At 39.3% G+C, this 23627-nt stretch overlaps 2 protein-coding genes and 1 pseudogene across 3 annotated transcripts in view; 2 read left to right on the top strand and 1 right to left on the bottom strand.

Annotated features, from left to right (window-relative positions):
* slc16a12.S (solute carrier family 16 member 12 S homeolog) overlaps positions 1–23627 on the bottom strand; it is a 90598-nt gene that overhangs the window by 15570 nt on the left and 51401 nt on the right. For both annotated transcript variants that reach the window (XM_041570484.1, XM_018226927.2), the window contains one exon: positions 8924–9007. In XM_041570484.1, coding sequence (XP_041426418.1) covers positions 8924–9007 — 84 coding nt within the window. The remainder of the gene's footprint in view (positions 1–8923; positions 9008–23627) is intronic.
* LOC108697198 lies at positions 644–5238 on the top strand (annotated as a pseudogene).
* LOC108697458 (interferon-induced protein with tetratricopeptide repeats 5-like) lies at positions 10645–21704 on the top strand. Its single transcript, XM_041571020.1, has 2 exons — positions 10645–10738; positions 20075–21704. Exons 1-2 carry the CDS (start codon positions 10734–10736, stop codon positions 21519–21521), a joined length of 1452 nt encoding a protein of 483 aa, XP_041426954.1. The 5' UTR covers positions 10645–10733; the 3' UTR covers positions 21522–21704.

Raw genomic sequence — 23627 nt, 5'->3', positions numbered from 1 at the left:
TGATTATAATGAATATGATATCTGCCTTATTTAAGCCATTAGAAAATTGATCCTCAGGTTTACCCTTACACCACCAACCATTTAAAGTTAAGGTGGCCATACAAAGCGAGATCCGCTCGTTTGGCGATGTCGCCAAACAAGCAGATCTCTCTCCGATATGCCCTCCTTGAGGTGGGCAATATCGGGCTGATCCGATCGTGGGCTCAACGATCAGATCCTAACGAATGGGAACGGGCAGTCGGATCGCGGGACTGCATCAACGAACAGATGCGGCCGCAATCCGACGGGATTTTTAGTCCCATCCGATCAAGATCTGGCCGACTTTCGGCCAGATCTCGATCAGGGAAGCCCGTCGGGGGGCCCCATACACTGGCCAATAAGCTGCCGACTTCGTCTGTCGGCAGCTTTTATCGGCCCGTGTATGGCCACCTTATCTGTTGAGTGTTAAACCATTATTTGTGACATAGGCACAGCTACATAAGCAGGTTTGCAGCAAATAACTAATGTACTGTATGTCCCTGCTTTCTCAGCTTTTCCTTTGGTTTCATTTTACTTGAATATCAGCTGTTGGTGCCTATTGTCTAAGTTTCGATTCTGCCTTGTTCCCTCCCTGAACCACAATGACAGGGTCTCTATAAACGCAGTAGGTCATTTTTCATTACCAGTGACCCAGAAGCACAAGCAAACTGGTTTCTTTACAAGCAAACAAAAACAAACAATGAGGTAAGTATAGTCATAGTTATATTGTTTTAACTCGTTTTATGTGATGCATTCAGGGTGATATGAATTACAGTAATTTATGATTTCCTAGTGCTTAAAGGAACAGTAAAAAAAATGAAAGTGTTTTAAAGTAATAAAAATATAATGTCCTGTTCTAGTAAAACTGCTGTGTTTGCATCAGAAACACTGCTATTGTTAAATAAATATATAAATAAACTGCTGTGTAGCAAAGGGGGCAGCCATTCAAATGAGACAAGGCTCAGGTTATGCAGCAGATATGCTCTGTAGAACCTAATGGTGTTATCTGTTATCTACTATTTAACCTATGACAATTTCCGCCATTGCTACACAGCAGCTTGTTTATATAAACTACAGTCGTGTATCTGAAGCAAACAGAGCAGTTTTACCAGAGCGGGGCTACAGTACATGATATTTTCATTACTTTAAAACAGTTTCTTTTTTTGGTGTTACTGTTCCTTTAATCTCAAATTAAAGTCAAATTATTTGGGCACTGGGAATGTAATTATCTACCTTGCAGGGACCAAACATGAAGTAGCTGCAGTTTCTCTCATTGCCCTGTTTAGTGCTTGTTTCAAGCTGCCTCTTTAAGCAAATATTTTATTTTTTCATTTCATTATTTTACAATTGATTTGCCAGGTCTTTTCAGGTGCCTTGTTTTATGCAGGCATGGACCTCAAAAGACTTGAAAAGAAAGTGAATCACAGATATGTGCATGGTATTCTGGGGAACTGGTTCATGGCAGGAGTAGAGAAGACTACTGAAACTGTATTTTAATGGTACTTGGTCAGAACCAGCAGTGCAGAGAATAGCAAAAGACAGACAGATGCTGTTTTAGCAATTACATGTACAAACAACTTCAAAGTAATGTAAAGTAATGAATATATATTTTAAAGTTGTTTGTAATTACATTTGCTTTCATTATGCAAAATGTATGGCTTTACATTATTTTTATTTTCCATGACAAGTCAGTGTAATAATCAGTGAATCTATACTCAGAAATATTTATTGCTTGTTCAGTAGTGTTCAGAAGGAAACTGGTCCAATATACAACACGATGGGGCAGATTTATGAAGGGTCGAATTTCGAGGGATAAAAAAAACCTCGAATTCGACCCTCGAAGTAAAATCATTCGAATTCGAATATCGAATTCGAAGGATTTACCGCAAATACTCAGATCGAATAAAAATCGGTCAATTGAATGGAACGATTCGAACGATTTTAAGCGATCGATCAAAGGATTTTTATTCGACCACAAAAAACTTAGAAAAGTGCTGGGGGAGGTCCCCATAGGCTAACATTGAACCTCAGTAGGTTTAAAGTGGCAAAGTATGAAGTCAAAGTATTTTTTCAAAGAGACAGTACTTCGACTATCGAATGGTCGAATAGTCGAACGATTTTTACTTCGAATCGTACGAATCATTCGATTTGATCGAATTCTATCGAATTTGACCCATTCGATGGTCGAAGTAGCCAAAAAAATACTTCGAAATTCGAATTTTTTTTCTTTCGAACTATTCACTCGAGCTTAGTAAATCTGCCCTGATATGTAGCTACAGTAAGAGTCAATATTAGGCTTAGATGCATACACACCAAAATGTGAATAAGAACAAGCTTTGATCACAGCAAACACAGTGATCCCTTGTGCGGGAAGTATGTTGGATGCTCTGTGTACAAACCGTGGAAGGTTCAGAGCACAGGAGCTGTATTGGGCACATGTATGGTGTAAAGCTCATCCTGTCAGCTTTGTATATTTCTATCCACTGACACGCAATCAGCTGATTTGTATGTATTATGCTTTCCAAGTATTTCAGCTTTATTTAGAGACAACACCAGCTACTGATAAAAAAGGAAAAAGTAATACTATTGACGTGGGCACATATATTTTGTTGCCATTCTTATAGTTAATTATTTACAAAGTGCAGGAGGGTTGCCGCCTGCCCAGTTTTTAACCAGATTTACCACTGTCATTTGGAAATCCGGACAAGATCACACCATTGAATTGCTCAGTGTAGTCTGTGTTTTATTAAACCCATATGTATCCGCAAAAAGGGTAATATTTCGGGCCCCTCCTTGACCTTAGTAAGCTTGGTACATAGAGATACATATGGGCTTAATAAAACACCGACTTCACAGAGCAATGCAATGGTGTGCTCCTGGATTTCTTTTTGCATTTATCCTTGATCCTATGCAAGGGATTGGATAGAGTCTTTCAACAATTGATCACTATTCAGGTAGAGCACTTCACTATCGTGCAGGACTTTTAATTGAATGATGAGGCAATAAGCCAATCACTGATTTATTGACAAAACCCACCCCTGACGGCATAGACCCACCCCTGATATGTCCCCTTGTCCCCAAATATCATCAGCCTGCCCCCTGTCCAGACTCGCAAGTTGTAAAAGGTGCTAACCCTATCCATTCCTGCAATGAGACAAGGTAAGAGCCTGTGTGCAGCAGGTTACTAGGGGTTGCAAAAAACCTCCCCTAAATAAAGTTTTTCAAACTGAAAATGTGTCACTTCTACTGCACTAGCAAGGTGGTCCTCCTCATCCCTGCAATTTGCATGTGGTAAGAACATAGCTTTGCATCACAAACTAATCTTGGTTTGTATACAAAATAATGTGCAAGTTAGGGGTGTGCCAGGGGACATCAATATGCTACCAACATCCCACCCCTCCTGAACCCAGTGCTGCTGAACATAGAGAGGGCTTTTGTGCTTGTTTTATTGCACTTTGTTCCTTGAACCATTTTGGTAAATGAGCCCTGAGTGTCTCAAATACTTTTTGTATTTTATTGTATTTACAGTGAGTCCCAGGATACACTGAAATCCCGTTTGGAAGAGCTGAAGTGCCACTTTACATGGGGGCTACAGGAAAAGGATGTTGATACTGAAGAACTGGAAGAAAGACTAAAAATTCAAGTGGTATATTTAAACAAGGATCTTAAAGGGACGGTATATAACTTGTTGGCCTATATAAACCACTTGAAGAATAATTATGCAGAGGCCATCATGATTCTACAAAAAGCAGAGGATATTCTTCAGGAGTCTAATGTTTTTGAGACCAACATGAAATATCTGCTGACCTTCTCCAACTTCGCATGGGTCTATTACTGTCTTAATGACAGTGAAAGGACCAAGCTCTTTATTGACAAGATAAATACTATCCATACACAATCAAAAGAACTTAAAGATCTTGTGCAATCTGAAACCTATGGAGAACAAGGATGGGCTCTGCTGAAATGTTGTGGCCAATACTATGAGAAAGCAAAAGACTGTTTTGAAAAGGCTCTGAAAGTGAATCCGGATGATCCTAAATGGAATACTGGAATGGCAACTGTAGCTTATCTACCGAGGTAGAGACTGTACTAATTTCAAAGGTTCGTCATTCCAATTATTGGAACGGGCAGTTTCGTTGAATCCAAATAACTCTGTGATTAAGGTGCTTTTGGCTTTAAAACTACAGGAGTTAAAGAAACAAGAAGAAGCAATGAAGCATATTAAGGGTGCCTTAGAACTAACACCAGATCTTCCATATATGCTTCGCCAAATTTTACAGGCGAGCAGGAAAGTTTGAGGAAGCTATTAGACTCCTGAAGAAGGCTGTAAGTATAACTCCTACTTCTGGTTTTCTCCATCATCAGCTGGGGCTGTGCTACAGACAAATGCTCATACACAAGAAGAAAACAGGAAGAGGTAATTACAGAGGTCCACATATGCAAGAAATAAGAGATCTAACGGAAAAGGCAATATTTCACTTTGAAATAGTGCTGGAAGTGAAAAGATCATTTCTGCATGCACATTTCGATTTAGCGGATATGTACTCCAGATCGAATCAACATAAAAAAGCAGAGGAGACCTATAAAAAGGCCACAGAGCTAACAACCACTCCGGAATATGAACAACAACAAGCCCACTTACATTATGGGACATTTCTGGAGAAATGGAAGAACTCTGAAGATGAAGCTGTAGAACAGTACAAGGAAGGGCTGAGGATTCCTGAGCAGAATAAACACAGGGAAGAGTGTGAGACGTCTCTGAGAAGGATAGCCAATCATAGGGTAGAGAGAAACCCCAGGGATGCTTCAGGGCTCGCTTTGCTTGGGTTTATCAGTAAAGAAAACCAGGATAAATCAAATGCCATGAAATGGTATGAAAAAGCTTTAAAGAGTGATCCATCCAATGATGAATATCTGAGTGTTCTCTTTGATTTGAAGCTGAAGTGAAGAAAATGAGTTGAAGACACCTGTATAGCTACATGGACATATAATCATGAACTTAATTAGTTCTGGTCTGTACTTTATATATTTGTAGTGATGTGTGAATTTATTCACCAGGCATGGATTTGCTGTGAATTTCTGCACTTCACCAACCGCGAATGTTTTCACGAAACTGCTACGACAATTTGGTGTGAAAAAATTTTGCTGCGAGAAAAAAAAATTGTCGCAAGTCCAAAATGCCGCACTTCTAAATTATTTTGACGCCCGTTGTTTGTCATTATTCCGATGCCCATTGACTTTAATGCATTTGGACAAAAGAGATGCGCGTATAAAATTTGTCACTCGCATCAAAATTGTCAATCTGAGTTTTGCAGATTTTTCGGCTAAGCAAAATGGGACAGATTCAGTCATCACTTGCAGTTTGGTCTACATGCTGCAGTTTCACATATAATATGCAGAGTTGGGCCAAGTAGTATTTGTGGCCATGGCAATAGTTTACTACTTGTCCAGTGATCTGCCCAATTGCCTCACACAGCACCCACACTGCTAAATGCTGCTCTCCCCACTGCCTGCTCTCTCTCCTCCACTTTCTCAATTACACCCCCAATAATGGCACCCAAACTTAGTTCTGGACCTGATAATATCAGTGCAAAATATATCATATTACACTAGAAAATCATAAAGTTCAGAGGAGTCACTCACTGCTACAGGTATGGGACCTGTTATCCAGAATGTTTGGGACCTGGGGTTTTCCAGATTACAGATCTTTTCGTAATGTAGATCTTCACACTTTAAGTCTACTAGAATATCATGTAAACATTAAATAAAGCAAATAGGCTGGTTTTGCTTCCAAAAAGGATTAATTATATATTAGTTTGGATCAAGTACAAGCTATTGTTTTATAACTACACCGAAAAATGGTATTCTAAAACATCTGGATTTTTTGATTATAATGGAGTCTATGGGAGATGGCCTTTCTGTTATACAGAGCTTTCTGGAGCTTTCTGGGTTTCCGTATAATGGATCTTAATAATAAACAATGTACCCACTGTTATAAAAAATGATATTAGAAGTCACCTTTGGAATTCCCGGACCTGGATAAAAGCACTTGGCTTTCGGCCTCCCGCATTTATATGGTCATGGAATTACTTGGTGAATTATAATTGTCTTATATTTTACATTGGGGGGGGGTACATTATTCACTATATATATTTGTACAGAGCTCTAAAGTCACATATCTTTAGGGGTTTCGATTTGGTTCCCCTAAACAGTTAATGGTTTGGCTGAATCTGAATTCTTCAAAAAATGCTGATTGGACTGATTCTTAAACCTAATCCTGGCTTTAGTGATACAGGTATGGGACTTCTTATCCAGAATGCTGGGGTTTTCCGGATTATGGATCTTTCTGTAATTAGCATCTTCATACCATAAATCTACTAGAAAATCATTTAAACATGGTTTTGCTTCCAATAAGGATCAATTTTATCTTAGTTGGGAACAAGTACAAGCTACTGTTTTATTATTAGAGGGAAAAATTTTAAATTTGGATTATTTGGATAAAATTGAGTCTATTGGAGACAGACAGCCTTTCCATAATTTGGAGCTTTCTGGATAATGGGTTTCCGGATAATGTATCTCATACCTGTACTTATTTGTGTTTAATATACTATATAATATATCCATTCTTAAGAGGCAGTTATTGTTAAACAACACAAGAGTTAGAATGATCCCCCTGCCAATTTGAAAAGTGTTTAAAAAAGAACGAACATTATGGGGAATATTTATCAAAGAGTGAAGTTAGAGATCGCCACAGTCCACAAGAGTGAAATCCCGCCACTATTCATTCATTTCTATGGGATTTTTAAAGGCACATTTATCAAAGGATGAACTTTCACCCATTGATAAATACTCTTATAAAAATCCCATAGAAATGGATGGAGAGTGGTGGAATTTCACTCTAGTGGACTGTGGCGATCTCTAACTTCGCTCTTTGATAAATATCTCCCATTGTGTTACCGTTGACTTATAACGGGCAGCTACTTATCTTTTTATTAACAAGAGGTAATTGTTGCTATCACTAGGCAAAGTACAAGTACAAAGTACTCCCAAAGCAGTTCTACACATATTACAATGCACTCTTGTGCTCCTCAACACTTCTATATTCATCTCAGTGAACTCCCCCAACAGTTGTATATACAGTATATCTCTATAGGCTCCCACAACAATACTATATATCTCAATGTTCTCCCCAACACTTGTATATATATCTCAATGTGCTCCTCCAACAAGTATAAATAAATAAATTTCTCAATGTGCTCCCCAATACTTATGTCATGTAAAGTTATTATGACATGTGATTATCAACTAAGTTATATAACTCTATGTGATGTGACTATATAAATAACTTAAACCTGGGAGCCTATTTCTCTCTCTGGGATTGGCTCCTTACATGTCAGCTCTATAAGGAACCTTAACTAGTCCTTAAGGTACAGTAGGAACTGAATATTCCTCTCTGGCTGAACCATAACCTGTTCCTGAATCCCATTTCATGGACAAAAGATGCCAGAAGGTAGGACTTTTTCTTTCCACCCTCCACAGAGTGGGATAACAAGGCAGGGGACCCAGTCCCAAAGAAGAGGTGGGTATCTATTTCTGTGAATCTATACCGCTGAACAGTGTAGGTCTCTATATAATTAAATCACATAAAAGAGCCCATATGTATAAAACTGTTTCACATAAATAAAGCTTTTTCTAAAATAAAATACTTTACTAGCGCAATTGGATAATTCTATATAGAAATACTGCCGTATGTGCGTGGCGTGAGCTCTCACACACCTACCTACACAGCTATTAGACCTAAAACTGACACCCAACTCCTGCATGAAGAAAGAATATAGAGAGAGATGCCAGGAGAGGGATAATGAAGAGTAACTTGATTAATTCAGATTTTTTAACTGATTATGTTTATTAGGTTTCTTATTTCAGTATGATTAAGCTTTTATTACGTCTTTATTCTCATAATAGTTCCCCTTCAAGATAATGCCCCCACCCTGAGAAAGTGGAGATCTGCTTTTTATATAACATACCATAAATCATCTGTTATTTGATTCTAGATAGTGATGCATCCACTTTCTTATTTTCTGGGCCTGGCTTAAAGCTAACCTGTAATTTATGACGAGACCAGTGGCTTCTATAGGAACAAAGTGTTTTTATCTGATTTTGTGTTTGGCAAATGCACTTTGCAAATTAGCACATGTGTTAGAAAAGAGCCCTTGAATCAGGGTTGCCATATGGATTGGTGGAGCCCCATACAATTGCCTGGTCACACCCCAACCTGCCTAACCCACTCCAAATGTACCAAAATCCTTTCCAACCTTCCCCCCTTTTTGCAGATAACTTCACCCCTTTTGTAGCAGTCCAGGGTAGAGTCCTGCATTGGGTCAGGTACCTGCAGAATACCTGCAAAGTGGTTGAGTTTCAGGCAAAAAATCCCTGATTCCTTGACTGTGCAGGTAGTCCTAGTGTAACCCAGCTGGGTACCCAACAAAGGTGCGAGGTTGATCCAGTTTTTAAATTTTTTTTTGCTAAAATTCAACACTAGAGTGACATCAATTCCGGTCAAATGTCACTTTCGCGTGTCCCCTGGGTTGGAAGGTTAGTTGGCCTATTGTGGTCGGGTAGCGGGAACATATGGATCAAAATTGTGGGTTGTGTGTTTGGGTTGCAGGTACGGGTTTCAAAAAATGGACCTACGCAGGACTCTAGTCCAGGCCCACATGGGAAAGATGCTGAACAATGGAAATGTGTTTGTTCTTGGCACAATTCATTACCTACATCTCTTTTTGGCTTATTGCATTGAGACAGGACACATCTCCATTAGTCCAGACTTCTTGCTTTATATCAGAAGAGGGGACAACTGTGGCCTGGGGATTCTTCTTTATCCTATTTATTATTTTAGCCAGACCCAAAAGAATAGAGCAGAATATCATGGAGAATCCACTAAGAAGGAATGCTGCTGTGTAGTCACCGGTCGTGTCCACCAGCCAACCTGAACAAGGAAAAAATATCATATATCAATGACATTAAGTAATATTTTTCACATTTGGTACTTGAATAATTAATTGTAGCTGTTGGGGAAAACTCTTAGAAAACATTGTTTGTTTCAGCAGTTTATAATCGATTGTTCCCTTAAACAGGCATGCAAGTGTGAGAATCCCAGTTATATGTACAAACATACCTTCTCTTCCTCTCTCTCTATATATATATAGAGATGCAATCACTCAATAAGCAATACGGCACTTTCAATATGAGAGTCCACTATTTGCATTCATGACTATGTAAATACTTTTGCAGCTGCTAAACGGTGATAAAAGACTATCTGCCAATGTGGTTAATGCTGTAACACTGCTATAGTAGCTGGTGTAGTATTGGAGTAGGCCAACACAAAAACTGTGGTACCAAGTTAGCCAGTAGCAAAAATAAATAAGTGATAGTCATCCTCCTGCTTGTCTGGTATGTGGGGATTATTTAATATTTACATTGCACAAAAAAATAAATACTATCAATGGTAGTTCTATTGATCTATTCATAGTTACATAGTGACATATTTAAATTGGGTTAAAAAAATAAAAAGTCCATCAAGTTCAAGTGCAGGAGAAAATGCACTCAATTATTGTCAAGGGAGTTGTACTCACACAGATGCATGTAAGTGCCAAACGCAGGTGGAATGCAACATACTGCGTCCAACCTGCGTCTGTGTGAGTATAGCTCCCTTGACAATAATTGAGTGCATTTACTCCTGCGCTCCCCTGCGGCTGAACGGAACAAATCGGAATGCAGGGATGCGCCGCAAAGAACGCCTGTGTGTAAGTGCCCTTAATGTTAAACAACCCAATCATATATGACCATACTTAACCAGGCCAGCTAGTCATCTTAAGTCAGCCCATGTATGGGACAGATTTCAGATTGTAGTGCATTTTTAGACAAAAATCTACCCCATGTGCTCAGGCAGGTGAATTACAACTTTTGCCAAAGCTTATAATATGGGGCTGAATCACCTCCGCCAGAGAAGAAACTGTTGATGTAACATTAGACTTGGCCTACCCAAGCAAAAAAAACACCCTCCGTCTATGATTACAAGCTCTGAACAGATACTCCAGTTTCCCTGCTTTGGGCAAGCTCAATGTATGTTTTTGTTTTTTCATTCTATGAGGTTTATTGATTTTTCTCCAGACTTACAGACTTACAGACTTCATTTTTGTAAGTAAATTCAAACCTGTCATTTGCAAGCTATCCCATGTCCTGGGTAAGGGGGGACAGGCTGTAGGCAAGGCTGACAACTTGTGAAACAAGAGACCGTTGTTGAAAAATGTTGCTATTCAATGTCTTGTCCCAAAGGAAATAAAAGTAAAATGACTAAATACTCAGAATCTCCACACTCATTTCATATATGGACAAACAATCCCTGTTGTATTTAAATGGGGATTTAAAAAAATTGTCATTTTATGATCACAGCCCCAGTTCACCTCTGCTTAAAAATGAGAAATGTTGTTGAGAGCAGAACTTTCCTTTTTGCTATCTCTCTATCATGTCCTTGGGCAATATCCAAGTCACACCACAATTTAGTTTCCATAGGAATATAGTTTATTATCTACTTTCGTTTCTCCCTGTTTACTGAGAGATCACATGATGGCAGTGCATCCTTATAAGAGACTGGCTGCAGTGTTTGCGATTCACAGCTGAGCATCTGCTAGATTCCAACAACAACCAACACCATGAGGTAATTATTGACGGGATCCTGTCATCGGAAAACATGTTTTTTTCAAAACACATCAGTTAATAGTGCTACTCTAGCAGAATTCTGCACTGAAATCCATTTCTCAAAAGAGCAAACAGATTTTTTTATATTCAATTTTGAAATCTGATATGGGGCTAGACATTTTGTCAATTTCCCAGCTGCCCCTGGTCATGTGACTTGTGCCTGCACTTTAGGAGAGAAATGCTTTCTGGCAGGCTGCTGTTTTTCCTTCTCAATGTAACTGAATGTGTCTCAGTGAGACATGGGTTTTTACTATTGAGTGTTGTTCTTAGATCTACCAGGCAGCTGTTATCTTGTGTTAGGGAGCTGTTATCTGGTTACCTTCCCATTGTTCTTTTGTTTGGCTGTTGGGGGGGAAGGAAGGGGGGTGATATTGTTCCAACTTGTAGTACAGCAGTAAAGAGTGATTGAAGTTTATCAGAGCACAAGTCACATGACTTGGGGCAGCTGGGAAATTGACAAAATGTCTAGCCCCATGTCAGATTTCAAAATTGAATATAAAAAAAAAATCTGTTTGCTCTTTTGAGAAATGGATTTCAGTGCAGAATTCTGCTGGAGCAGCACTATTAACTGATTCATTTTGATTCATTTTTTCCCATGACAGTATCCCTTTAAGGAATTTGCATGTTATCTGATTTATTGGGAAACTGTGTTACTGTGTATGGTATGCTGGAAGAGAGGATTACAGTATAGTTATGGGGTTAGGCATCAGCTGATTCATTAACTGGAAATCTATTGAATACAGAGACTGAAATTCATTCAATTTATATAAGCCCATTCAAGTTTGTTTTGAGGAGTTATATAATAAAAGTAGCAAAGATCTAGTAACCCATGGCAACCAAGTAGCATTTTCAATATTGATCACCAATTAAATGGGACCTGTCACCCATATATATAAAAAACTGTATAATTAAAGTCCTTTTAAAATTAAACATGAATCCCAAATATTTTTTTATTAAAATATCAATACTGTTTATAAACTTGTTTAAAACTCTCAGCGTCAGTCATATAATGCCTGCCAGCACCATGGGTCCGCAGAAAATTTTCCATTGGGGGGCAAAAATGTAAAAGTACTAATTCTACGAATATTTTGGTGGCAAAGACACAAATCTAGAAGGTAATAAATTGCACATGGAGCACATATGGATCACCAATATTTCTGATGGGATATAGTGAGGAAAAGGAAGAATAAGGGGATTAAATTGCAGGAAAAAGGGTTATAATCTGAGTAAAGAAGTAATAAAGTAATAAAGTAAAAAAGAAAAGTAAAGCAAAGTAAAACAGCAAACCAGTGATCTGCTATGATTAACTATACAGATGCACAAGATCAATTATACTCTGTCTCGCTCACAGACACGAGTATGAGTTTGACAGGTTCTCTTACACACCCAGACACTAACACACTTAAATTTACAAACACACATACACATTACTCTCTTATATTCAAAATTTAATGTGCATGCTTCCTAGAGAGGCTGCAATGTAATCCAATCTGTGTGAAGCACATCTAGAAACCCAAATGATCCAAAACACATAACGTTGCTGACAACCATCCAGCACTCTAGATGATAACTCCCTGCATCTTTCTTCACAATGTCTTACTACAGTGGTCCCTCTAAATAGAACTATTTTATATATTCTTTATTTTCCGTTTTTAAAAGACAAAATACACACAATAAACAGCAAGACTGATATGGAAGAGTTACATGCATACATATCCTGAGAGTATCAATCATGGACTATCACATGTTGCAATGTAGAAATCGAAGTGTAGTCTTAGTCACTTATACAATTTCCATAGCAACAGAAAGTTTGAACACATACCTCAAAGTAGAGTCATGTATGCACGCTATACATCAATAACAAGGGGAGGGGGGGGAACACAGTTCCAATGCAAAACCATTAATTCCCCTCTCAGCAAACGAGGGGGAATACTAAACCCGAGTATGTAACATCCTATGAGTTGTCTCAAGGTCACCCTGAGCTGTCTCGGACATACAGGTAGAGGGACAAAGAAACAGAGTACGCAATCAACTGACCAGCATAGTAGTATAATCAGGTGATTCTCTAAAGACGACCCACGTCGACCATGTGCGGACAAAATTGTCCTGTGTTTTGTTGGAATAAGAGAGCAATTCTTCATTGCGCATGATAGAATTAAGTTCCTTTATCCAGTCCCCTACGGGTGGAGTAACACTTTGTTTCCAATATCTGGGAATAACTGATCTTGCCGCCGTTAGGGCGAAAGCAACCAATGCCTTCCGCACAATAATGGTTTGTGGAGGAGGTATTGACAAAAGTGCCATCCCAGGGTCAATGGGGAGGTCTATAGCCATCACTTTAGATATACATTTTATTATAGCGACCCAGTAGGTACGAATCATAGGACACTCCCACCACATATGCAGCATATCACCCTTGTGTAAATTACACCTCCAGCATTTGTTAGAGGAGTTTGGGAACATCTTATGAAGGACCACCGGGCACCGATACCATCGGGACAAAATTTTATAATTCGTCTCTTGCGCTTTACAGGCTGTTGCCATCGTATGTGTTAGCTTAAAGCTTACATCGCACTCTTTCTCGGTAATGTTGCGTTTGTTATCATCTGCCCATTTCGTAGTGTAACCAGGTAGCTGTAACTGTTTAAGATTGCGAATGATATTGCAAATCTGCGAAATGGTATGTTGTGGTGGGGCCTTAGCTAGACATAGCTCATCAAATGGCGTTGTATCAGTTAATAACTTGACCTTTTCAGAGTGTGTTTGGAACCAATGTACTAACTGGTGATGCATAAATTGAAAGGAGAAAGAGTTCCCTGGCTCAGCAACAATAGCGTGAAGGGGGGCTATGCCATTAGAACTTCTGACTGAGGCAAATGTCAAAGTGTCACGCCCACGTTTATGTAAAAACCCCTTACTTAAAGTACCTGGAGGGAAACTAGGATTACCAATCAGCGGGGTCATGGGTCCCGGGTTACTGGAGATGGCGAGTGATCTGGATAATTTATCCCACATAGAGAGCATAAGTTGCGTAACTAGGGGGAGGAGTTGTCTATTAAGTCTGTCAGACATTTTCAGCCAAGGAAGCGCCGTTATAGGCTGCTTCATCTGGTTTTGCTCAAGCTGTACCCATAATTTGCAAGTGGCGTGATGGAAGCAGTCCACAATACGCTGGCAATTGGCCGCCTGGCAATAAGTATGCAGATCTGGGAGCCCTAAGCCTCCTTTCCGTTTGTGGGTAAATAGAATAGACCGTTTCAATCTCGGTGATTTGTTGTCCCAAACAAATCGTATCAAAATAGTATTGACCTTCTGGATCATCCCTGGGGGCGGTGGATGAGGTATGGTCTGGAAGTAGTATAAGTATTTTGGCAAAATAACCATTTTTATGGCGTTGATCCTTCCAAACCATGACAGATGCAACAACCCCCAAGAACTGATATCCTGTTTCAATTGAGCTAACAATGTATTGTAATTCAATGTTGCCGTCTGGCTCAGATCTCTGGGGATTTGAATGCCAAGGTATTTAAGCGAATGAGACTGCCAGGAAAACGGAAAATTCTCCTGTATTCGCCGGGCTTCTCCTGGGGTCAACGAAATATCTAAAGCTTCAGATTTTGTGACATTTACTTTAAAGTTACTGAACTTCCCAAAATTAACCAATTCCGCAAGTAAGGGCGGAGTGGACAAGAATGGAGATTTAAGAAATATCAATATCAATATCAGCTGATTCGATCTAATCGCTTGCAAAAGGTGTTCCATCCCCAAAATGTATAACAATGGAGATAAGGGACACCCCTGACGTGTCCCGTTCGCTAAGCTAAACGGTTCAGACAGGATCCCGTTAATTCTAATCCTAGCAGTGGGAACAGTATAAAGGGCCATTACCTTAGATATAAACCGCTCACCCCATCCCACCTGCAGCATTGCCGCTTTAAGGAAGGCCCAACTCACCCTATCGAAGGCCTTCTCCGCATCTAATGCCAATAAGAGCACCGGGGTTTTCCCCGTTTGAACAGTCTGTATAAGAGAGAAGACCTTCAAGGTATTATCTCTCGCCTCCCTTCCGGGCACAAAACCCACCTGATCTGGGTGTATCAAATCATTCAACAACGGCTTAATTCTGTTACCCAGCAGTTTTGCGTACAATTTGGTATCTACGTTCAACAACGAAATGGGTCTATAGCTGGTACAGTTCTTCGGGTCTTTGCCCGGTTTTAAAATTAAGGTGATGGTAGCTTCCAAGAATGCTGGGGAGGGAGGCGAGAGATCTGAGATAGAGTTATAAGCCGCTAGCATTGCCGGAGCCAAATTCCCTCCCAGGGATTTGTATATTCCCACTGAGAAACCATCAGGACCCGGGCTCTTTCCGCTCGGAGTTGTGGTAATGGCTGCCTTAAGTTCCTCTGCTGTAAAAGGCTGAGCTAACGCTTCCTGCAGGGACGGGTCGTGATTCGTTATGCGAGATGAGTTTTTGATATAATCCAACATTTGTGGGGAAATGTTTGAGGCGGCGGGATTGTTGATATTGTATAGTGCCTGATAGTACTGCTTAAAGGTCTCAGCCACCTCCGAGGAGAGGTGAGTGGTCGAGCCATCTGGAGTGTTAATATGGGGAATGTAGGTGGCCAAATGTTTCCTCTTTAACTGTCTAGCCAGTAAACTCCCACATTTACTGCCAATCTCATAGAACCGACCCTTACATTGTTCAATAAATTTCTTATAGCGTTGTTGAGTGAGAGATAACAATTCCTGACGAGCCTTAGTCAACTCACCAAATACCTGTAGGGACAGAGATTGTTTGTGGGATCGTTCCAAGGATTGAATTTTAAGAATTAACTCCTGCATAACTTTAGCCCGTTGTTTCTTAATTCTCGCTCCGTGTTTAATCAACGAACCCCGCAACATACACTTCAGAGTTTCCCATTTAGTTAGACACGGGGTAGGGTCTTCTTTATGATCAGATTCGAAATTAGAAATTACAACCCTTAATTCAGCAAGACAAGGGGCATCATCCAGTAAGGATTCATTAAGTCGCCAAGACCAAGCACGTATGGGAAGGTCAGGGACATTCAGATCTAAATGGACCGGGTGGTGATCTGAGCCCCGATTTCTGTGTTTCTAACCCAATCCAGGACATGATGGGAGATGAAAAGGTAGTCAATCCGACTATATTGGTTATGTGGAATAGAATAATGGGTATAATCCTTAACGGTCGGGTGTTGAAACCTCCAGCTATCCACTAATTGATGAGAATAAAGCATTGTTTTAGCTTTTTTCAGTTGGCGATAGGGGATACTCGATTTCCCAGTGGATACATCTAATAGGGGCTCCAGCGCTATGTTCAGATCTCCCCCCACAACCACAACTCCCTCCATCAAATTGGACAAAAATTGGAACGATTTCTCCAAGAATTGGGGCTGTTGAACATTCGGAGCGTAACAATTGACTATGGTCAGAATAGATTTCTGTATCTCAATTTTTACTGCAAGCATACGCCCCGAGTTATCTTTCTTGGAGTCAATCAAGTGATGTGTGCAGTTGCGGTGTATGGCTATCGCTGTTCCCTTTGTCCTAGCCTCTGGATTGTCATTAAAAAACCAGGTAGTATAGTATTTGTTGGTGAACACAGGCCTATGTCCTTCCTTAAAATGCGTTTCCTGCAAAAGTAGGATATCTGTTCTAGACTTATGCATTTCGTATAGCAATTGTGACCTTTTCTCTGGAGTGTTCATGCCTCTGCAATTTAGAGTGGAGATTCTAATATTAGCCATTATCCAAAATTACCAAAAACCAAACTGCAGGGCATGAACTCCTCGGGCTTGGGGGATGAAGCAATTGGAACTGTGTCAGGGGATTCGGGATTTCACATACAAACAATAAACAATAAACAAAAAACTAAGTACACAACCGTGATCACGGGTCTCATGCCCATGGTTTCCCTAGTGTGGGGAGCAAAGTCGGGCGCCAGTACCATGTCGTACTGGACAGCACACTAGAGAGGGGTGTAAAAGAGGAAAAGGGGCCTCCAAAGCCACCAAGAACAAACTGGAATAGTGATAATTTATTTTATTTTTTTTCCTTTTTCTAAATTTTAAGTTTTGGACTAGAAAAGTAGGAAACAGTCGTAGCACCGTGGGGGATCACTACAGAGAAAGCTAACAGGTACGCATGCACCTGAGAGGCACAAATAATCGTGAGCCTGATGCGCGCCTGCACACGCACTGCTACTCAGGATGATTAAGGATACAGAGAAGTAGTGGCAGTCTAAGGCCTCTCGTGCAGACCCACATTCAGGCCACTTGTAGCAACCATAAAAGGCACATATAGTGGGCACAGACCTAGTAACAGCAGTAGTAGTATGTCACTCTCACATATCTGTAATACAGAACATTGGAATATGCAGACGAAGTTGCAGATAGTAAAACAAGAGGAAAGAAGTGGAGGGAGGAAAGATAGAAATAAATAAGATAGAGAAAAAGGCGTAGGCATTAATATCTCACGTCTCCCAGATCACGGTGGAAGAGCTGCCATCGATTACTAGTACAGTTACACAGGTATCTCATCGAGGGAGTCGGCCAAAGCACTAGATAGGCAAACAGGAGTCCCGGCCAATATTCCAGTCCTGGTCAAAGCTGTATAGAGGTGTCGATGACTCGGACAGGGTCGGAAGCTCCAAATTTTCAGGGGGGTCTCCTCTGCGGGTCCCAAGCGAGTTGATTCCAATCCGGAACCGAGATCTTGGGTAAGCTGAGCCGTTTCGTGAAATCCTCCAAGTCCGCTGGGGATCGCAGCACCGCCGTGCGTCCTCTATCAGATGCAATTAAGGCGAATGGAAAGCACCACCGATATTTGATACCCTTGTCTTGCAAGGCCTGCAACAACGGGCGAAGCGCTCTCCTTTGCCTTAGCGTGTATTTGGAGAGGTCAGAAAACAACTTGAGTTTAGCACCATCAAAGTCAATTTCACCTTTATCATTCGCCTTCCGCATAATCATCTCCTTCTCCACATAGAAATGGACCCGGCAGATGACATCCCTTGGAATAGAACTATTTTAATGCTGTAGACTGGAGTTAAATAGTGCTACTCCAGCAGACTTCTGCACTGAAATCCAATTCTCAAAAGAGCAAACAGATTTTTTTATATTCAATTTTGAAATCTGACATGGGGCTAGACATATTGTCAGTGTCCCAGCTGCCCCAGTCATGTGACTTGTGCCTGCACTTTAGGATGGAACTACTTTCTGGCAGGCTGTTATTTCTCCTATTTAATGTAACTGAATCAGTCTCAGTGGGACTTGGTTTTTACTATTGAGTGTTGTTTTTAAATCTACCAGGGAGCTGTTATCTTGTGTTAGGGAGCTGTTATCTGGTTACCTTCCCATTGTTCTGTTGTTTGGCTGCTGGGGGGGGGGGGTTGGTATCACTCCAACTTGCAGTAAAGCAGTAAAGAGTGATTGAAGTTTATCAGAGCACAAGTCATATGACTGGAGGCAGCTGGCAACTGACAATATGTCTAGCCCCATGTCAGATTTCAAAATTGAATATAAAAAAATCTTTTGAAAAATGGATTTCAGTACAGAATTCTGCTGGAACAGCATTTTTAACTGATTCGTTTTGAAAAAAAACATGTTTTCCCATGACAGTATCCATTTAAGCTGATTAAAGTGACTTTCTCTGAAAAGTAAACCATTTGTCCAAAGCACATTCACCCTCCCACTTAAAGTAAAAGTAACACCAAAAAATGAAAGTGATTTAAAGTAATGAAAATATCATGTACTGTTGCCCTGCACTGGTAAAACTGATCTGTTTGCTTCAGATACACTACTATTGTTGGGGAGCAATGGCAGAAATTGAAAAATGGCTATAAGGCACAGGATAACTAATGGATAAAAGATAACACCATTAGACAGACAAAGCTTATTTGCTATCTGATGTGTAACCTGAGCCTTTTCTCCTTTGAAAGGCTGCCCCCATTGCTACACAGCAGCTTATTTATATAGACAATGGTAGTGTTTCTTAAGCAAACACAGCAGTTTTACCAGTAAAGGGCAACACTGCATTATATTTGTATTACTTTAAAACACTTTTATTTTTTGACGATACTGTTCCTTTAAAGGAATATACACCTTCCTATTCTCACCTTGCCATTCTCAAATTGCTGACTGATAAATGTATTTATTTAGTAGAACTGTTTAGGAATGTATGTGAGCAGCAAGTAATTTTGTTTTGAACAAGTTTCCATTAGCATATACAGTTCCAAGCATTCATTTTTAATTATAGTTTACAATAAGTTAATGTGGAATAGTTCTGCAGAAGTATGAGATCAAACAATGTTTTAGGTTAAGGAAAGGTAATGAGCTGGTGCATAGTTTCTCCCTGTCCCATGATAATTCAGATGGCCCTTTAAGCCTGCCTGGATTAGCTTTGGAACCCTTTATCTATTTCTTGTGTGGATCGTGTTTGAACAATGCAAAAAGGCAAGGAACTCATAAATGCAGACCTGTAAATTGTTCAGCAGCTCTCCAGTTTGGAATTTCAGAATCAGATGTCCAATTTACCCCAGCAGCCAAGCAGTGGTTTGAATGATAGACTTGGCAATAAATAGAAGAGCGCAACATTTTTTTTGCCTCCTGACATTAGTGACCCCCATTTGAAAGTCAGGAGAGAGGCAGGAGAGGAAGGCAAATAACATACAATTAGGATAATAAAGTTTCCCTTCATCTAGTAGCCCATAGCAAATACCTGATCCGTAAAATCTGCCTGCTGATTGGTTGTAATGAGTTACCAAAAGGTTGGGGATCGCTGCTTTAAAATATGGTGAAAAAGAGATAAAGTTTATTTATTATTCCAACGTATCGTTCTTCCATGAGACCTTTGTCACCTTGACACCTTGATTTATGCTGGTTCAGTAAGTTCACTATATAAAATATGACATTTCTAGCTATATTCATTTTTAGGGTTTAGTTACTTTAAGGCTTTATGGTTTAAAGACATGCTGAGATGTATCACCATATGTACTAAAAGGCCCAGGAGCAGTAACCTATAGCAACCAATAAGATGTTTACTTTAAAACAGGTGGCCAGTAAATGGCACCTGCTGACATGTAAATTTGAAGTGAATTGCATAGAGTCAATTAGGAATGAGCATTGAATCATGAAGACACCACAGTACACATTTTACTCAGTCTGTTGTTAAAACAATGGTGTTGTTTCTCTATCTGATAATACAGCTGCTTAATAAATACACAAAGTATGCATACAGTAAATTTAATTTTCATTCAATATTTTTCCAGTAACCTGTCAGATGAATTACTAAAGAACCTTCTGCTTAAACTGGAGTGCCATTTCACATGGACTTATTTCAAAGACGAGACGGATATTGACAATATAGAAGACAGGCTTCATGATCAAATCACATTTTTACCTTCTATACCCAGACATAGGCTCCATAATTTATTGGCCTACACAAATTATTTGAAAGGAGGAAATGAAGAAGCAATTACACAGCTTCAGAAAGCAGAAGAACACCTGCAAGGAACACAGTCTGCTGATCTGGATATCAAAAGAGCTGTGACCTACAGTAATTATGCCTGGCTGTACTACCATTCAAACGAGTTTAGCAAAGCTCAGTCTTATTTAGAAAAAGTAGAAGCCATTTACAAGAAATATGAATCTTCTCCAGAACATGATATTCTTCTTACTGAAATATACGGAGAACAGGCCTGGACTCTGTTAACATTCTATGGGAAGTTCTGTGAAAGAGCTAAAGAGTGTTTTGAGAAAGCGCTAGTGTTAAATCCAGACAATCCTGAGCTCAATTCAGGATATGCCACAGTCATGTATCGCTTAGAAAATCAAGATAACAGATTTTACGCAAAAAACAATTGTGAAAGTTTAGAGTTGCTCAAATGTGCTGTGAAATTGAATGAAAATGATTCTGTGATTAAGGCTCTTCTTGCTTTGAAATATCTATCTATGGATCAAGCTGAGGAAGGAGAAAAGATTATGGAGGAGGCTCTTAGACAAACTCCAGACTCACCATATTTACTTCGATATGCTGCCAAATTTTACAGAAAAGAAGGAAAGGTTGATGCTGCTATTACCGTTCTCAAGAAAGCCCTAAACCAAACTCCCAATTCATGTTCTCTTCACTACCAGATTGGGCTTTGTTACAAAGATAAGATGTTAATGTTAATTACATCTGCTAAGACTGCAAAGTCATTGAATCAGCCTACCAATACCTTTACCAGGGATATACGTGATACCATTTTTTCTGCTATCTTTCATTTCGAAAAAACTCTTGAATTAAAAAAAATATTTGTTGAAGCATATATTAATTTAGCCTATATCTACTCTAAAGACTCTCAGTTTGAAAAAGCTGAGGCTATTTATCAAAAAGCACTAAATCTGAGCAATATAACATGTGAAGAGAAACAAGAGGTTCATTGGAGTTATGCCAAATTTAAGCAATATCAAAATAGATCTGAATATCAAGCCATAAGGCATTACAAGGAAGTATTATTGATACCAAATACAACAAAGATCAGATCTTTTTCCAAAAATAATTTGGAAAAGTTGGCTAAAAAGAAAATTAGCAGTGGATTTGGATTGTTAGGATTCATTAGTCAGCAAGATGGAGACGTTACACAATCAATTGATTACTATGAGAAAGCACTGGAACTGGATCCAAATAACGAGGATTATTTGAGTGCATTGCATGGCATGAGAATCAGTGAGTGACCTATTTGGAAAACATCTATACACTATACTTTTGCCAGATGATATGTAATAGTTAAATGTACAAAAAAATTAAAGAGTTTTATTTAGAAAAGGATAAACATTTTCAACTGCTTATAGGTGTCCTTTTTCCTCCAATGGCAAAATGCCTTGCTGAGCTTATACACGTCTTTTCTGCATGAAACTATACATGGAAAATGCAAGAGCTATACAAGAAACTGTAGTCAAGAACTTGGCTAGCCATGCTATAACATAAACACAAGAGCACCTACAGACTCTTAATTTAATGCTGGAAATAATTAAAGGGGACCTGTCACCCTAAGAAATAATTCCAAATTATTTTATATTGTGCTAAACTTTACTTCTACTATATAAAGTATATTAATCTTTTTTCCCTCAGTTTTGGAATAAACAATCGCAGCACACAGGCAGGGGCCTTTAACACTATTACTAAGGCAAGCTTTGCATTATCCCAAAAGCTTGTTTATGTTGCTAGATGACTGTACCCACACACAGTATATACATTTATAGACCGTGAGGAGGGAGGGGAAGGAGAGCAGTAACATCTAGGAAGTGCATAATGGGAAGTGAAAGTAACGGCCTACCCTGCTTCTCTATGCCCCACCAGGCAGTATATGATTGACATAACTTTATAATATGGATGATTTCATATATAAAGAATTTAGGTGTCACGTTTAATTTGAAGAACTTTTACTTTATAGCTTTGTATGTCTTAGTGACAGGTTGCCTTTAAGACAATTAGCTCTATACAGTCTCAGAATAAACAAATTCATTTCTTATATCACATTGTAAGGCTATTATTTAGGCATTGTAAGTCTGTTTTTTTGTCTGTAAAGCTGTAAATAATTAATGAAACGGTAGATTTGAATATATTTAGTGATTAATGTGTTGTAATGAATATTGCACATCTAAATAAACCTGTATTTGCCTATTTGGCTTGCCTAACTATAATCATGGATACTTTAAGATATTACATCACAGAATGAAATGATATTTTTCTAAAAACCAATAAACGTGTACCGTTGTAAGAGAGTCAATTTGTTTTAGTTTTATGTATAAGTGTGACATGTATCACAATTATTTGCTAATTATTTGGCCATTTTACAAGGTGGGTTTAAATTGTATGACAGATTTGCCCCTGACAATTATTTACATAGCTGGGTTGCTTTAATACTGGTGGGCTGAAGGCAAAGGTAATGGAATCCAGTTATGGCGGACACCTGTAGCTTCCCAAATACATTTATGACAGTAGAACCCTCAATGCAGGCAATTTTGTGCTCATTGCTGGAGAACAAATAAGCAGAACCTCACAACCTACCTCTGTGTTGAACAAAGTCTCCAATAAGGTGATTTTTTGTAGAATTATCCCTTAAAAATGCATTTCTGGGTGGTGCTTCACTCAAAGGGGCAAATTCACTAAGGCGCGAAGCGCCGAACGCTAGCGTTAATTCGCTAGCGTTTGGCATTTTCGCTACTGCGCAAATTCACTAACGAACGCTGGCGTAGTTTCGCTAGTGTTACTTCGCAACCTTACACCAGGCGAATCTTCGCTAGCGACGAAACTACGCAAATTCACTAACTTGCGCAGTGTAGCGAACGCTACCTTTTACGCTAGACTTCCTTCGCCACCTCAGACCTGGCGAAGCGCAATAGAGTAGATAGGGATTGTTTCAAAAAAAGTAAAAAAATTTTCTAAGTCCCAAAAAACGCTGGCGTGTTTTCTACATGATGACTGATAGGCTGAAAAAGATCGAAAATGTTTTGGGGCTCCCCTTCCTCCCCCCTACATTTCCTGACTCATGGCAACTTACCTAGACAGGGGGCACATGTGTAGGGCAAAAATTCCAAAAATTGGTGCTTTTCTGGAAAAAGCCTGAAAAAATCATACGATTTCGGGATTTTATAAATTTTATCCAATTATATTGTGCTTTTTTTATTTTTAAAACCTTAAAAGTAAATATAACATTTTCACTTTTTAATGTTACTGGTCCTGTGAACAATGAACAATTGCTTGGAACCCAAAGCTTTCCAGAACAGCCTCTGCTAAAGTCACGTGGCGGCGAATCAGAATCATCAGGATCCTGAATA

This window comes from Xenopus laevis, chromosome 7S, assembly GCF_017654675.1.
Source record: "Xenopus laevis strain J_2021 chromosome 7S, Xenopus_laevis_v10.1, whole genome shotgun sequence".
NCBI classification, from domain to species: Eukaryota; Metazoa; Chordata; class Amphibia; order Anura; family Pipidae; genus Xenopus; species Xenopus laevis.
Note: the sequence above shows the minus strand (reverse complement) of the source record. Positions and strands in the feature narration are given on the sequence as shown.